Raw genomic sequence first — 17,088 nt, 5'->3', positions numbered from 1 at the left:
TCCAGTGGAAGAAATACTCCAAAAGGAAAGCAGAAATCACTTCTGGGGTTATAGCCCCACAAGTACATGATGAATGTAAAAAGGAAATAGCTTCTGGCCCCAAATGTCTTCAGAAATGAATTAGTTTTTTTAGCCAACCTTATGCACCTTTGACCCTGCATCCTTTTTCAATCTTCCTACTGACTTTGTTAGGAATCTGCTGGTAAGGGAATGGGAGTATGCACAAAATTTCACCACCTAAGTTCTGAAAACCAGATTTCCAATCAAAATTGAACCAGAGCAGGATATTCACATTGCTCTGCAACAAGGAAGTTTGTATCTTTTACACAAAAGTAAAACTGAATTTACTCCAGTTCAAGATATGCATGAAGTGGGGATGGGCACTCACAACCCTTATCTGCAGAACATACAAGCTTCATCCAAGTTGTGAAAACCTAAATGTAGTAAAATGGAGAGGCATTAATAAACACTTTGAACTGACAAAACATAGACCCCGTTCTTTTCCAACTCCAGATTGTGTGCTTTTAGATAATATCTACCATGACAATTGCAGTGGCACCTGCATCAACATGTTCCTTACACAGGCAAAGCAAACTTTCAGGATTGTAAAAGAAAGTTTAAACAAAGCTATATGTGGTTTTTTTTTACCTGCTGATAGAAAAAATTTAAAGTTGGCTTATCTTCAATGTACTGGTTCAGAAATCCTTTCGGTAAATATCGGATTCGCAGTTCATATCTACAAGGAAGGAGAACGTAGATGATTTATTGTCCTTGCTTTAAAAAAAAACCCAAACTAAAACAAAACATTGAGCAATTCTGTATAATATCCTGCTGGTAAAATGAGAGAGTTGAAATTAAGGCTTGGTAAGAATCACATCTGGTGCTTAAAACCATTATGCACCATTATGTAAACAGACACTCTAGTCTGGTATATGCGTTGAAATTGGTTGCAACATCACCTTCATCAGCAGCAGCAGCAGCAACAGCTTCATGCTGCATTTATATCCCACTTTTTTCCTCTTGTGAGGAATGCAAGGGAGCTTACCCAGCTCCACCTTATCCTCACTACAGCAAACCTGTGAGGTAGGTTGGGCTGAGAGTGAGTAACTGGCCCAAAGTTATCCAGTGAGTTTTATGGCTGAGTGGGGACAAGGATCCAGATCTTCCACATCTAGATGTAACATTTCAAGATAATACAGCTGCGTTTCCAAGCCCCACGTGTCCTCAAGACCTTTAAACCTTTCTACTACATACTCTCGTGCCTTCCCTTGGCTGCAAAGTCATTCCTGAAAAGTTAAGAGACTCTAAGGCAGTGCTTCCCCAAACTGGTAACTTTCAAACGTGCTTGACCTCAAATATGTTCTCACAGCATCTCCCAGCCAGTATGTGTCATGAGGAAATATCATCCTCATGCAGCCTTGAGTCTCTAGTTCCTGGCTCTTATGCTGGATATTAATTGAGGCAATTCCTTGTTTAACTAAATGTTAAATGCATTTTGCTAAATTGGCTGAACTTTGCTGTACAGTTTAAAAGGAGCACTGGCTTTTTAAAAATCCAGTATGTGTCCACAGTAATGAATGCACTGATAAGAGGTAACATTATTAGAGTATTACACTGGAACTTGCAAGACCTCTAGTCCCTACTCACCATGAAGATCCATGGGTGGCTTTGGGCTAGCTACTCACTCTTAGCCTAATGCATCCAACAGGGTTCTTGTCAGGATAAAAAGGAGAAGAGGAGGACCACATACACTGCCTTGGGCTCCTTAAAGGAAATGTGGGGTGTAAATGTCTATAATCAATCACTAAATCCATTCTGGCAATGCAGCTGACATTTACATTAAAGATGTGAAGTTATATGTTTTCACTATATGTAACAGCAGACATTCTTCAAAAGCAGTAATCTGTCTTGAAATCGAAGGCTACTGTGTGCGAATGGCTAGAGCGTTTGGTTTAGTTCTGAGAAAGCCCGCTTCACATATTTGCTCAGCTATGAATTCACTATTTAGTCGTCAGCCTCTCTGTTTATTCTACCTCACAAATTGGATGTGGTTCTGATCCAGCTCTCCGAAGGTCTAACTACACATGACATTAACAATGTATTTTAAAAAATGAAATACCAGGACAAACAACAGGGAGGCACATCAGCAGGGACAACTTAAGCCATTAATTTCCCACCCTACCAACAGAAGAGCTCCTGTTAGTGCCAATGCCCCCCCCCCCACCACCACATAGACCTTTGGCGCGCTCATTGCTGTGCCACGCTGAGGGCATTGCAGGGAGACTGCAGCTAGAGAATGAAGACCGAAATCTTCCCTCCCTGCATGGAGTGATCGTGATAACAACCCAGAGAGGAAGGGGCTGCATGTGGTCACTGCATTTTTAAAAATTATTGTGTGACTGGACATTGTGCCTAATGTCCTACGCAATTTGGATCTCAGATCCTTAATGGAGAGATAAGACAGCAAAAAATTTACAAACATTTCCAGTTTATACATAATTGTTCAAACGAAGACAAATATGCCATAATAGTGCATATTATGCTACGTATGGTCATATAGCCATCAGTTCTTTTCTTTATTGCAAAACCATATTTTAAGTAAAGCGAAGTCAGTAAAAGCTGTTATAGCTAAGAACTCTTTTTCATCTCCATTTGACTTTGCCTTCAAAAAATGAAATCACACATTGAGTGGGTTCACACAACATGACAACCATCTAACAATAACAGGCAATAGTTGCTATCGTATCATGCAAACTCAGTCATGGTGAACATCCTTTGGTTCTTATCATGGCTGGCAACCACAACAAGAACCAACAGTTAACTGAAAGGTTTGTTTGACTCTCTATGAATTATCATGTCATCAATATCCAGACAACAAACCCCATCATGATCAAGCCACACAACAATTAAGCTGCTTAGTAAGAGTGGTTCTTCCTGCTTTTACTGAGCAACTAGACAGAGAGCATGGCCGACAGTTGCCTCCAAGTTCTCAGGTAGCATGTGGGGCATTCGTCAGAGTCTTCTCTGATCTCCACTGCAGAGGGCACACAGAGGAGAGATCATCCCACCTATTCTACTGAGCAGGACGCAGGGACTTCCAGTCCTCTCAGAACTTCTGCCCTGTTCCTGGGGCAGTGGTACAAAGTTGACTGGGTCATCTGTCTTCTACTCAAGAGCAGAACTCTCCAGCAGGAGGTCCCCTGTCCCCACAAGTGTACTTCAGGGCATGAATTTTATTGGAGCCACGGGGATTTTTTTCTTCTTAAGTCACCAGGGCACGAACAGCGCTCAGGATGGGAAGACCAATGGGGTCAATTTCCAGTCTTAGTTGGGACAATATGCAGCGGGCTGCCAGCTGCAGGGGGGCAGCAAAGGCTGCAAGATAACCCCACCATACTTCAGGGTGCAACCCATTGGCTCAGTTGTTATGAGCCCAAATCAACTCGATAATGTGGCTGCCAGAGAAGCAGACTTGTTTACCTCCACACAACCTCCTGGGATTCTACTAAGCGGAAAGGGGGGAGGGGGGCAAAGCACCTACACTGAGCCAGATCATCTGCTCACTGCCTGTGCTTGGTGCTCAACAGAAAGGTATCATAATGATTTACCACAATGGTTTGCCATTATGTGTGAATCAGCCCACGGGGTTTAAGTGATAGCCAGCCTGTGACAGCCTTCACTCTCAGCCTGATTAGCATCCTACATTAGAGACTGGAGATAGGAATTATCTGCTAACATGATCAAAAAGCACAGCCGTTTAACCTGTTTAGCTGCTGCCTGATAATTGCAGGAAGGGACACTGGGCTCGTATATTTTCTGCAACGCCATTTTTTTCTTACTTACTCAGAACAATTCTTTTTTAATAATATACATTCTTTCAGAATTATTTCTCCATAAAACACAAATTCTCAGATCTTTTTGAAGAATTTGTTCTCTCAGTTGTGCACACGACTGAGAAAGGCTATTGTGCTAGCTTTCATGGAAAGGACTAAATATATACTGCATGTATCACTCACTAACAATGCTATAATGTAATCTATTGTTTATATAGGAAACGTGATACTTCTCCTTGTACAAGAAATTTCCTTTTTGATGTGTGTAGTGAGCTCCCATTTTTCTTTAAAAGCTTTTCAGCATTTGCTATGAGCAGTGATGTACTCAACTGGCAGCACAGTATTTTCTCGATCTTGTGAAAAGAAGAGGCAGAGAGCAATGTTTGTTATGCCAGCTTTCATTTTCAAAGACTATTAAAGGGAGAAGCCAGTGGCAGTATTTCAACCATGGAAACAGGTACATTTCTTTTTAACCATAGTGTCCACTCTCTTGCTGTTCTGCAACTCATAAGCACATGAACTGCTATTTGTCTTTAAGAAAGCAAGGACAGCTATGTTAGATCAGACCAAAGTCCATCTTGTCCAGGGTGCTGTTCACGCAGTAGCCAAAAAACTACCTGTGGGAAAACCACACAGAGGACAGAGTGCAACAGCACCTGCCTGCCCATGTTTCGTGCTAATGAGTTCCATAATTTAACTGTGTGCTCTGTGAAGAAATTTATTTTTATCTGTCCTGAATCTCCCTCCAGCGCACTTCATGGGATGGCCCCACTAGGTTTTAGTATTATGAGAGGGAGAAAAATGTTTTCTCTAGTTTCTTCACCACATGCACTATTACTCAACCCAGGGAAATGATTCACGGCAAGAGGACAGTCGAAGCTAATTTAAAGCCATTGCCATTTGTATAACTCTAATTTCCTATTAAGACTTTGAGACATAAGTCACATCGCTTGGTTTATGTAATTCACTACCCTAAGAAAGCTAGTTCATGGTCTGTTGAGGAGGGCTTGGTCAAGAATGCACCTTTACTCTTAAGGAACATGAACAGCTACTGTAATCTCTGACCACAGACAAAATTCTGCCCAAAATATGCATCTCTCTTGTGTCTACCCCTATACAAATGCTGCCCTCCATCACAGCTATTACATTTTCCCTATGATAACATTAAATCTGATGCAAATGTGAACAGATCACTACCAAACTTCCATCTTGTTTCCTTCTTTGTAAAAACTTGTGTCATCTCTTTTCCTACATCTATGCTTTCATCGGCATGTATGTTGAAGATACACAAGATACAAAATGTCACAGTAAACCTTTCATTATTTGATTTCACAAGGAAATTCACTTTCCGTTGCAAATGCATTTGTTACTATTATTGTTACCCCACTCACTCCATGGTTGTGTCAAAAAAAAAATCATCCAACTTCAGGTCATAGCATATGAAAGTACTGGTATCAACATATTTTTTTAAAAAAAACCATTTTACCTAAAGATTATAATCAGTTTAATTAAGAATTTTAAATATTGGGCTTCTAGAAAAGTTGTCAAGGTTTAAAAACATTTGTTGACATCTTTGCATGTTGTTTTTAGCTCCTTAAAAAAAGTGCAACAAACTATTTCTAGAAAGTATTTTGTAAGAAGATTCTTCTACAGTTTTAAAACCATGAACTACTTACTAGTGCAACGATTTTAAACTTTAAAATGCTTGCTTCCTTCCCCTCAATAGTTCAAAATAGTCCCTAAAGTCGGTATTTTTGAGTTAGCATATGCATAAGTGTTGTGAACCACCCAACTCACAGAAATGAAATAAATAAAATCTCACACTATTTCAGTCTGTGTCAGACTTATCTTTTACACCAATTTAGTAGTATCACTTGTCTAAAATACATCTGAGCCAAATACCAGAACATCAATTTCTTCAATATAAAAATTGAAATTAATATTTATTTAGGATCATTCGATTATGACAACAGACAGAGCGTAATAGCATACATTTGGCACCATCTCACATTGTTACTGACAACATTCTATTAAACTCATGCTACAAAATTTAGGTGATGCTGAGAATGATGTCACATGATGCACCCAGGAAGGGAGAGGGTGATTTAAACAACACTTTTATTCCGCTTAGGGGAGGATCCATACCTGAGTGGCAAAGATCATGATTTGTGGGCAGCACATTCCAGGTTCAATCCCCAGTATAGCTACAAAAACTTTTGTCAACAATCCTAACTTGAGATGCAAAGTGAATTTGATTTAAATCAAATCACAATTTAAATCGCTAGTGAGTAAGACTAGTTAAATCATGGTTTTGCACACACACCTGCCTTACCCATAGGCAGAGAAACAGGGTGTCTTTTACAGGGTGCTGTCATTATAAGGTTTTTCCTCCAGGGAGGAATAATAAGATAAACCTCAGGCTATACACAGAAAGATCCAAAGACTTGGGGAGTATTCTACACAAAAAGTTTCATTTTTACTGCTTGTCCCTCCCTCCTCACATTTAGCTTCTCTTGTGCAGATCTACTCCACTCCCAACAATCTTCTTCTTTCCAATGACTTTGTTGAAACTTAGCCCTTATGAGGCAAGGGGTTGATTCTATGCACATAGACTTGCAAAGGATCAATGGGATTAAGGTCTTTTTCTCAACTCTGTTTGGTTATGTTATAACATTTTTGCTGTGAAGAAGAGGCATGTGATCTCTGCAGACACAAATTCACAGTTTTGAGAACTGTAAAACCAAGCATCTGTGATAATAGCTTCTAGACAGAAAAATTGCCCAATGATCTTCCAGAAAACTTATCAAAGTTTTAATGGAATTCATTTCCCAAAAGATTTAAACATTGCATGAATATATAACTTCATGCTACATAATTAAAAACTAATCCTTTTTTCATGATGAATAATCTTTGGACTATAATCTATCTTAAACAGAAAACTATCTTTAGATAGATTTTCCTCAAAAAAGCATTTTTAAATCCAATTTAAATTTTAAAAAAAATTAAAAAATATTTTTATTTTAAAAAATCATTGATTTTTATCCATCCTGATTAGATGGGCTGATGCTCTGACTCAACATACAACAGATTCCTATACTCAAATAGAAATGCTAGGCTAGTGCCACAAATTCAGGGTAGCGGAAATGCAACCAAGTCCTGAATAGGTTGCACATTCTTTTGAGCCAGCTCTGCAACTCTGCACTGGGGCAACACTCAATAAAATACGGTTGGAACTGTCTCTACTTTCCGCAAATATTCCTTTGTGCCTTCTTGCAGCCAGCTCTGTAAAAGCAGATGAGAGTCTTGCTGAGCTGAGCCTTACTTGAGGTTGATAATGTCAATTGTCTGTTGGTAGTTGTTCTTTTCAACAGAATGCCATGAAAAGAATTCATACTGACAGAACAATACCTGCCCTTCTAAACCAACAGTATTCAAACTTGACATCTTCAGGAAATCCTTTCCACATCGTCTAGTCTGCTAGAGAGACCCTGCACTTTCATTACACCATAGAAAATCCCACTCTAGTTTTTGCAAGTCTGTTAGCTAGTATCGTTGTCTCCTGTGATTTGAGTATCCCATTTAAAATGAGCACTTATCTGCCCAATGGTTGCACAACTCCTGTATGACTACCCACTAACAGCAGTGTTGGGCAAGCTGCCTTTCACACTGAAACTCTCAGCTAAACTTTAAAGGATGCCTAGAGTTTTTTGGGACACTGTTTGAAAACCACTCTTTTAAACAAAAATATTCCTGTTACTGAAATTCTCAATATGAGATTGGTGCATTCCTAGGGATCAAAAGACCAAACCGTAAGATCTCTTCAAGAGCAGAGATGATGCCAGTAAGCACTAACAGAGGAGAACACAGACGTCATCTACACTAAGATGTACAAGTATCAAACCCAGAAAAAGCCATACATTCTTAGGAAAGGGGGTGTGCAACACATGAAAACAGGGTCTATGTACGCAAGTGTGAAGTGATGCACACTGCAGCAAAAAAATCCTAAATTCAATTACAAGGTGATGGAATCTCAGGTAGCAGTGACTAACCAGCTCAAGTGAACAGCTCGATGAAAATTTCGTCCCATTGTGTGGCTACTGTGAAAAAGGCAAACTCTGCGTTAACCCCAATTAAGAAAATAAAACTGCTAATATCATATACCCCCCCTTTTAGAAATCTGTGGTGTGATCACACTCTGAATACTGTACACAATTCTGGTCACTGCAACTCAAAAAGTGTATTGTTCAGTAGGAAAAAGTGCAGAAAGGAGAAACTGAAATCATCTGGAGCAACTCCCTTATGAAAGGTTTTAACAACAGGGATTGTTTAGAAAAATGGTGAGTAAGCAGGAACATAATAGAAATGCAGAAAACTATGCATGGTGTGGAAAAATTGGATTGGAAGACTTTTTGCTTTCTCTCTCATAATACCACAACTTGAGGTCATACCATAAAGCTGTTATCTGGGAGATTCAAGTCAGAGAAAATAAAGTACTTCTTCACACAATGCCATAAACACACTATGGAATTCACTTCCACAAGATGTGATGGCGACCAATCCAGAGGGCTTTAAACAGGGACTGGACACATTTTTCAGGTATAAGGCTATGAAAAATCACTAGTTCTGATGATAAGTTACCTCCAGTATCAAGGACAGTATGCTTATCTACCTCAGTTGCTCTGGAATTTAGGCAGGAGAGAGCTGTTGGGTTCCTGTGAGTGGCTGGCTGGCAACTGTATGAACAAAATGCTGGTCTAGATGGGCCTTGGCCTGCATCAGCAGGTTTCTCTTAGGTTCTTATGAAACAGAGAGTGAGGTGATTTTGGAGAAAGAATTTCATCTCAGCATCTTATAGGTCTGGCAGATCTAGTTCTGTCTCCCTGTAAACCCTACATTTGTTCTCTTACAGTTCAACTATGCAAAATGCACTGGAAATGGTAGTCATGAATATAAATCTCAGAATTAAGTTGCCATATTTTCTGATTCCTCTTGACAGCAGTAAGCCACCCTTTTTACATGTTTCAAAGATATATTTTTAAAGTTGGAAGTGATTTTTATACAGAATCCCAGTTTATATATTATCACAGTACACTAAGCTATTAAATTCAAGCACACTTTTAGGATTTTCTCCTACACTGCTAATCTAAATATTTTTACAAGCACTGTCATCTGATCTTAAATGCTGAAGTTCATGGTATTAAAAAATTATGACAGCAGTGTTTTCATTATTCCCAACAAACCCCTATAGCTTAAGAGAATAAGGCAGGCTGCACAACTTTGATAAAGCATGAAATGACACTTGGGAAAGATGCTGAATAATTTATACCATCTCATGATGCTTTCATGAGGGATTTTATATGAACTGATCACTTAAACATCTGAGCAATTATCTAACTGTACTTTTAAAGGGTATTACCTTTGTTCTGAATGCGTTACAACATCTGAGTACCATTACATACTAAAACTAAAGCTGCCATTTTTTGCATTTCATAACTAATCTTTGCTGCATTAATTATAGTCAAACTGCATGTAAACTGCTGGCCCTTTCTGCAAAATAACTGTTTAATCTATAAATATGTAGGATTCTAAGATCGTTTAGGCACTGGAAAAAATAGAAAGAAGACTAATTTTTATCACCAAACTCTGAAGCACAAAATGTTCACACGGAAAACCAAAGGTGGCATTTTGTTAACCCATATTTAAACCTGTTAATTTGATCTGAAGGACTAAGACAGGCAGCCCTCTACAGGGATAATTTATACCCACACTATGGTTAATTTGTTGCAATGCATTCAGCAGTATTAGAAAAATGTTTATAGCCTGTCAGACTGAACCTACATCTCCGAGATCCAAATTACATGGTAATGATCAGAAGTCAATTTCCCCAGTGCATGAAACTCCTTGCGGTTGGTATGATACTTGTTTGGGACACGTGAATCTAGGCAAGCCAGCAGACTATTTTTCCATGTGCCTGCAGTGGCACGGCCGGCAACCAGAAGGATGAGGCACTCGCTTTCCTGTGGCCTGGACACAGCCCGCTCCGTCCAGCTCAGCTTGGGAGGAGGCACTCCATGGTCCCCCTCCCCAGCAACTTCTACACGACACTTACGGGCTTCTTGTTCAAAGATGCACAGAGCCTCAATACAGGCCTTAACAACTTACAATACTGACTTCTTCTTCAACGCCAGCATGAGACAACCAGCTAACAAGGGGGTGGCACAGCATGCACGGGAAAGGGGTTACAGAAGTCCTGCAATTCAACCCTAACTGCCAACATTTTTCCTCCCTTTTAAAATTATTTTTACCTCATAACAGGTAGAATTTTTGTCCATACGTCAGCTGTTTAAGATACAGCTAACACAGAAGCATTTTAGACTAACTCCTCTTCAAATTTTGTAAGGGGCCTCCCGCCTCTTTGAGTTCCCAGTGACAAGCAAAGACAGAAACCACCCAGCAATGAATGAGTCCTGAATCACAACACCTTTCAACACAATACATTGAACAGTTACAAGTCCGTTTTCATTAGTGCTATAGCCTCCACTCTACCCACACAAATCCATTTTCCAATCAGCTACCACTTTAAATTGGCAGTTGCCAACAAAAGTCTTTACTAGTTCATAGAAACAGAGAAACAGAGAGAGTCAGAAGGAGTCTCCCGCGCCATCTAGTCTGACCCCTGGCTCCAGCCAGCTCCACTCACAACATGCCCGCCATGTGCATGCCTAGCCTATCTTTGAACACCTGCACTGATGGGGCCTCACCCACCTCCCATGTAGGTGATGCTACAGTTCTTCTGTAGCTGATGCTTGTTCTTTCCACTAAATACAGACAATTAAACAAAGCACCACAAAAATGAACTGTTCAGTGTGTTCTTCCAGCAAGGGCATGAACCACAGTCTACCAGCAGTCTAGCACCACTTGACAGACCATGTATACATAAACACACCTTGGAGCTGCAGCTCAGAGATACTCCTGAGTTAATATTAGACACCTTTAGCAGGGTGAAATGCTATCTATTAATAGTTTTTAGAGACGCTTCCTTAATTTGCTATCTGCCAACTATTTCCCATACTACGTATGACTATAGTTACAGAACATTCAAGACAGTTATATGGAAGTTTGCAGCATGCCCTGCCTGTTTATTGTTCACTGAGTCAGATAAAGAGGAAATGATTTCAAAGAACTTTTATTTTCAATCTGGAGCCACTGTTTACAGAAGCAAGCAAAGACAGGGTGTTACAGCTACACGTAGTGCTATCCTGAGTCATCCTAGAATTGCAGGTTTTATAGTAGATTTTTAACACCCACATAATCTCCCTCACTAAATGAATCATTTTTATATTATCTAAACCAGTGGTTTTCAATCTTTCCAAAGCTGGAGTCCAGCAAAAACAGGAAAACCACCTCAGGGACCACTGAGGCAGAAACAAAAAGCCATCTCTCCCTTCCCTGGCCTCCTGGCAGCACTGGCACACCCTGCAAACACAACGCCAATGAAATAAGAGGTGGTGGAGCACAGCCAGCCCTTGCACCGGTCTGCAGCAAGCAGGATGCCCCCCCCCCCCCCCCCCCCCCCCCCCCGGACAACCTCTAGGGCCCCCCCCCCCCCCCCCGCCAATGGACCGGCAGGAAATCTCTGGTGCACTGGCACCCGTCTGCAGACTGGCAGTTGAAAACCACTGATATAAACTATTCCTTCCAATAGAGTGATAAGCTACCTTTCCAATAGAGCAATCAGCATCATAATGAACATCAAATCAAAAGCATGAATAGAAGGATAGAACAATTACCTTAACAGAAAAGAAACAACAACAAGCAGCAACCAGAAACAAACCTTATTGATCTGCTCCCCTGAAAGGATCTATCAAAAGATTTTAAAATGCGACCTATATCAAGTAGACAAGAGAGTGTTTGGCAGCCAATGAGTCAACAATGAGAAAGATCTGTTTCTCATAATCACCCAAGGTGGTGACAGCACAAGGCACAGCATAAGGTGACACAGAGAAGATCTGAGGATTATCCAGTATTTGGTGGGTACATATGGGGGTCAAGAGACTTTGAGGCAGTCACTAAAATAACTGCTTCTGTACAGACAGCAAACAGGATACTTCTCCCTAAGGTCCAAAATAAAGAAGCTACTACAAGAACAGGAAGTATCGGAGAGCCACAGAGATGTTCCACATTTTCCACAATGCTCTGTTGCACAATTGCAGTCTTTACTACAAACTTCAAAGTAATCCCACATTTTAAGTGATAAAAGATACTGCCTTCATATCCTGCTTTTAGGCTTCCCAAAGGCATCTGCCTGGGCACTGAAGGAAACAGAATGGTCGACTGATCTAACAGGACTTTTCTTACTTTTACTAAATTTCCCTCCCCAGAATTGGAGTCCCCTATAAGCTCTCCCATCAGCTAAAGATCCCACTATAATTACAACTGCAACCCAGCTTCAACCACATTGAAGTCTGTCAGTTTCTTGTTCTTAATCCTTCCAGTTCTCTCACTGCTCCTCCATCCTATTCCTAAACTGACTACATTTTAGCCATTCCTCCTTCCCTTGTCAGCAGGAATAATGTACAGCAGATAGGCAGCCCCATTTCCCCTGTCTCAAGCAGCTGGGACAGCAGAGAAACCATCTGGGACAGGCTTTCTATCACAACTGCATATTTAAAGCCAGCTGGCCAGCCTCTCTCCTACCCTGCTGCTGGTTGCATGTCTCATACTTACATATTTTCTCCCTATAACAAACAGACATTCCCTCCAGGTAACCAAAACTGATCTCCATTAAAATACCTGCCCACTTCCTGCACAGCAAAAAGCAAGCCACCTTTACATAAATTACACTGCAGTCTTGCGTCCCAGCCTGTGGGTAACACATGACACAACTTTCAAAGTGGCATACATTTAATTAGTGGTTAGTGGGAAAGTGTTTAATCTTACTTCCATTCCTCTGGTGCGTGGGCTAGTTCAAATTTCTCCCTCACATTGGACACTCCCATGTCAGGATGCAGCCAGTGAACTTCCTCTGACTGCAGGTGACTGAGCCGTAAACCGTAACAGGCTACATTTTTTACTTTGTGACTATCCACTATCTTCTGGATTATGCCCTAAAAAGGGAAAAAATGCAAAGATTTGGTTTTACATAAAATGCAATCATGTTGTTGTTGTTGTTGGTTAAAAATCGTATTTTCTACATAAAACCAATATAGTGAATACTAGATCTGTTCTTGTTCAAAACTACCGCTAAGTAAAATTGCTTAAGGGTAATGAAATGTTAGCTCTGTGTGTTTAAAAGGATCCTGAATGGCATTTTATACCTTGCTCAAACTGAGCCAATTCAAACACCACAACAGACAGCAGAGTGCTGCACCAAGCATGAAAATGATTACTTAACAAGTCATTCTTTAACCAGCACAGTAACAAAATTCCCATCTACTTTGAGTCAGCATTTAAAGAGAGTATTAACATCCTCCTTAGGGCACAATCCTATGGAGATGAGTGCAAGCTCAGGGGCTCCCACTCATCCAGCTGGGAGGAGGGACGGAAAGAATCTTAACCTCCCCCTTCCTCCTGCTCTGCTGGTTCACCACAAACAATTTTCAGCCACCTAGCAATAGTGTTTCAAAGGGGGAGGAAAAGAGGACTCAGGGGCTTCGAGAAAGTTGGTCTCCTGGCCACTCCAGACTCTTCTCCTCCCCAGTAGCCCAAATGCCTCCCCTATTCCATCTCCATGGACACTTTCTTGACCATGGAGAGCAGCCAATGCAGTTCATTCTATATGAGTACACCACTCTGAGTGGTGTAGTGGCTAAAAATGTGGGACTGGGAATCAAGAAATCCCGGTTCTAGTCCCCGCTCAGCCATGGAGCCAATAGGATGATTTGGGTCAGTCACAGATTATAACAGCGTTCTTTGTTGCAGGAATAAGATAGAGAGTAAGAGTACGAGAATTATGTAAGCAGCTTTAAGTTCTTTATAAGAAAAAAGGACATACAATCAATAAATAAATACAGAGAAAAGCAGAGTTTTAATTCCCAACTTTGACATCAGAGTGCAGTCTCTGACACCAGAGTTGGGAAGCCAAACTGGTCCTTCAGAAAATGTCCAAAGAATGTATGCTCTTATGCTCTTGAGTTTTTAAGCTCTTGAGTTCTGTTGTGCTTTACTCTGAAGGTCCACATGGCTCTCCAAAATGGCAGAAGCATCCTCCACTGAACAGTTAAAGATGCTTCTATTAGACTTGCATGCAAAAGAGCCAGGCCTTTTGCTAAACGTGTTAGGGTTCAGAGTAATCCCAGCCAGAATCTAATTCTATGCTCAGGAGAGAACCAGCAAAACAAGGGTCCCACAGTAGCATGAGCCTGCACTGCACTTCTTTCAGTAGTAGCTCTTTTACAGTATGGCTGTTTTGCCAGAAGTTCATTCATTTTACTATTCCAAATACTTTAAATGACAGAACATAAAACTTTTTAGAACTGTCCAATACTGCAAAAGGTTACCACTTACCTGACCCTTTATGAAACAATAGGTTCTTTGCCTAACATTTCTCTGTGTTTTCCCTACTGGTGATAGCCAATAAAAGGACTGGGAAGACTATGAGCTATGGGAAAAGGGGAAAGTGAGCTACCATAAATTATGTATCAGTGCCATTTCTACACAGCTTTTTGGCTAGTCTAGCAGCTGAAAACATTAAACACAGTAGAGCTTGTTCCATCTCCAAAAGATGCTTCCTGTCTGGTGTTGCTGTTAATTTCATTTTTTTTTTAATGCCATTCCATACAGCTCTGGATATGGAATTGCATCAGAACAGTTCTGGATTAGCTGAGTGCCTGATGCTCTGGCAATACCCCCATGGGCACACTTTCAAGTCTTCCTGCCCCAACCTATACATGAATAAAAGCAGCCATGAAAAGCATTTCATTCAGTTTTCTGTGCTTTCTGAACTTGGTAATAAGAATGTCCAGGTAACATGCAGATCTCACTTCAAAAAACTGGCCAAGTAGTTTAATAATGAAACACCAGTGTCTTTTTAATTTGGAAAAGTACATATAATCAAAAAGTTACAAACAAAGATTAGAATTTCAGTTAAAAATCAGGAAAAACTGGGAATTATTAGTTTTAAACTGTAACTGGTTCAGCCATAAAGAAAATGCCCGTGCATATTGGCAAGCTTTTACAAACAACTAGGAAAAGAGGTTCAATCCTTACTTCCTGCGACTTGAATTGAGAAAAGGGTGCTGTTTAATTCATACATGTGAATTAATCAGCTCACTAATACAAGGATGTTTGCTCATCACCCCATAACTGTTTTGTGAAGGACCACTATAAACTGGATAATTACCACTGCTCATATCTTCAGCACTAACAATCTACTCTTCACAATTCTACCACCATCCCCACCAACTCTGTATGTGTGAATGTACTCTAGTAAGTTAGGAGAACACTTCATCAGAAGAAGCAGGATACAGTTCATAAATACTTAACAGTTAAAATATTTTAATCTACAAAGTACCATGTGGACCTCTGTCATCTTAGGGGTCAAAAAAGCCACCTGAGGCAGACTCCTAACCTATGGTTTTTAAGATAAACCTGACCAGGAGTTAAAGTTGCATACTGGGTGAAGTAGCATCTTCAGCAAATTGCAGCCTGAAACTGAAAGTATCAAGAAGACCCCTACTATTCTTGTTGCATTTATATTATCTCAATGCAAGTGATCATGAAGACCAGAAATGAGCAGAAGATAGATTTCCAGATGTTTTGAACTTTAACTATCAGCATCCTGACTATTCTCCATGCTGTCAGGGGCATTTAGGACTTGGTCCCAAATAACTGAATATCTACCTGCCCCATACCTAAACAACTGCATGGCTGCTGAAAAGCAACCAGCTCAAAATGGTAACCCATATAGTGGCTGTTTTGTCAGTCTAAGAAGGTTTAAGAAGGTGTAAGAAGGTTTCTTTATCTGTTAATGTTCATATATATGTGCAGCCTTTGCCAGGAAAAGATCAATTCTACAAACCAATTCCCAGTCCTTTGCACAAATGGACCTATATCTCAGTGAGGTAAACCTGTGACTGTGAGCTAAACACAGTCTAGGTAAACCTATGTCTCAGTGAGCTAAAACTGGACTGGACATTGTCAGATTTAAAGTGTCTTCAGTTTGAATGTCTGTTCATCATATTGAAAAAAATTCTTTCTATACATATAACTAGCATGGAGAGCCAGTATGGTGCAGCAGACAGAATGCTGAACTCAAACTGGGGAGGCCTAGGTTCCAGTTCCCCCATGGCCATAAAACACTCTGGTGACTTTAGGCAAATCAGTGACTCTCAGCTTACTCTAACTCACAAGGTTGTTGTGAGGATATAATGGAAACATGCAAGAACATTCTGACATGTGAGCCTCCACTGCATTCTGAAGCAGTAGAACCAATTCACAAGTTTACAACCTTCCTGAAGAGAAGGCAATACTGTGCCCTTCGTTACAGACCCTCTTATAAAAATGGCTCAGAAAATGTAATAAAGGCCTGCTTAGTCTAACACTTGGTTTCAACACTGTTCAACACTACAGAAAAATAATTAAATATATCCACTCCTGACTTTAAAACAAAAAATCTATTAACTCACTTTCTAGCTCGAAAGAAAAATTTATTCAAACAGTTATAATGTTGCTCAGCTACTATATGCCCAAAACGATAACAGGGGCACAAAACATGAGTAATGATACTTAAACTATGTCCCTTAAGTTGGTATACATGCTATTTGCATCCCTCCTCTTCTGAGAAAATTGCTAGAAATTAAGGCTTTGCCTGCGATGACTCACAAATGCGCTGAAGGAAGACCTTCAAGTAAACACTCAACATCTGTGTGTCTAAGCCTCAAGTTATCTGTCTCTCTGAAAATGACCTTCACATAGCTATCTTTGCAATATTTTGAAAGGTTAAATCAACTCACCCAAACATCTGTAGCATCCCCATGACGTATAATACTGGCCCATGTTGTTGGCTCACTACTATTTTCAAAATAATGAAACACCTTAAGGACTCGTTCCATTGCCCCTGGTGAACGTTCCATCCCAGAGCTGAGATGTGTCTTTGTGCTTGAACTTGGCGTATGATTCAAATTTGGGTCTAGATAAGCTGCTGCCATGCTTTTGCTAGATGCTAGGTATCTGTCATATTCTGAAATGGGAGAAAAGAAAACAAACATTTCAGTCTCTCAAACAGTTGCATCTATTTGCAAGATACACAGAGAAA

At 40.3% G+C, this 17,088-nt stretch overlaps 1 protein-coding gene across 13 annotated transcripts in view; it reads right to left on the bottom strand.

Moving 5' to 3' along the window:
• Positions 1 to 17,088, bottom strand: part of PTK2 (protein tyrosine kinase 2) — a 235,638-nt gene that overhangs the window by 111,014 nt on the left and 107,536 nt on the right. For 12 of the 13 annotated variants that reach the window (XM_044452826.1, XM_044452827.1, XM_044452828.1 and 9 more), the window contains 3 exons: positions 16,787 to 17,013; positions 12,774 to 12,940; positions 649 to 736 (listed from right to left, as the gene is read on the bottom strand). In XM_044452826.1, the coding sequence (XP_044308761.1) occupies positions 649 to 736; positions 12,774 to 12,940; positions 16,787 to 16,981 (450 nt within the window). In that variant the 5' untranslated portion in view covers positions 16,982 to 17,013. Of the gene's footprint in view, positions 1 to 648; positions 737 to 12,773; positions 12,941 to 16,786; positions 17,014 to 17,088 lie in introns of those variants that run through there. The other variant, XM_044452830.1, reaches the window with a different exon arrangement.

This window comes from Varanus komodoensis, unplaced genomic scaffold (genome assembly GCF_004798865.1).
Source record: "Varanus komodoensis strain SLA01 unplaced genomic scaffold, ASM479886v1 scaffold75, whole genome shotgun sequence".
NCBI classification, from domain to species: Eukaryota; Metazoa; Chordata; class Lepidosauria; order Squamata; family Varanidae; genus Varanus; species Varanus komodoensis.
This window is presented reverse-complemented; position numbering and strand designations above follow the sequence as displayed.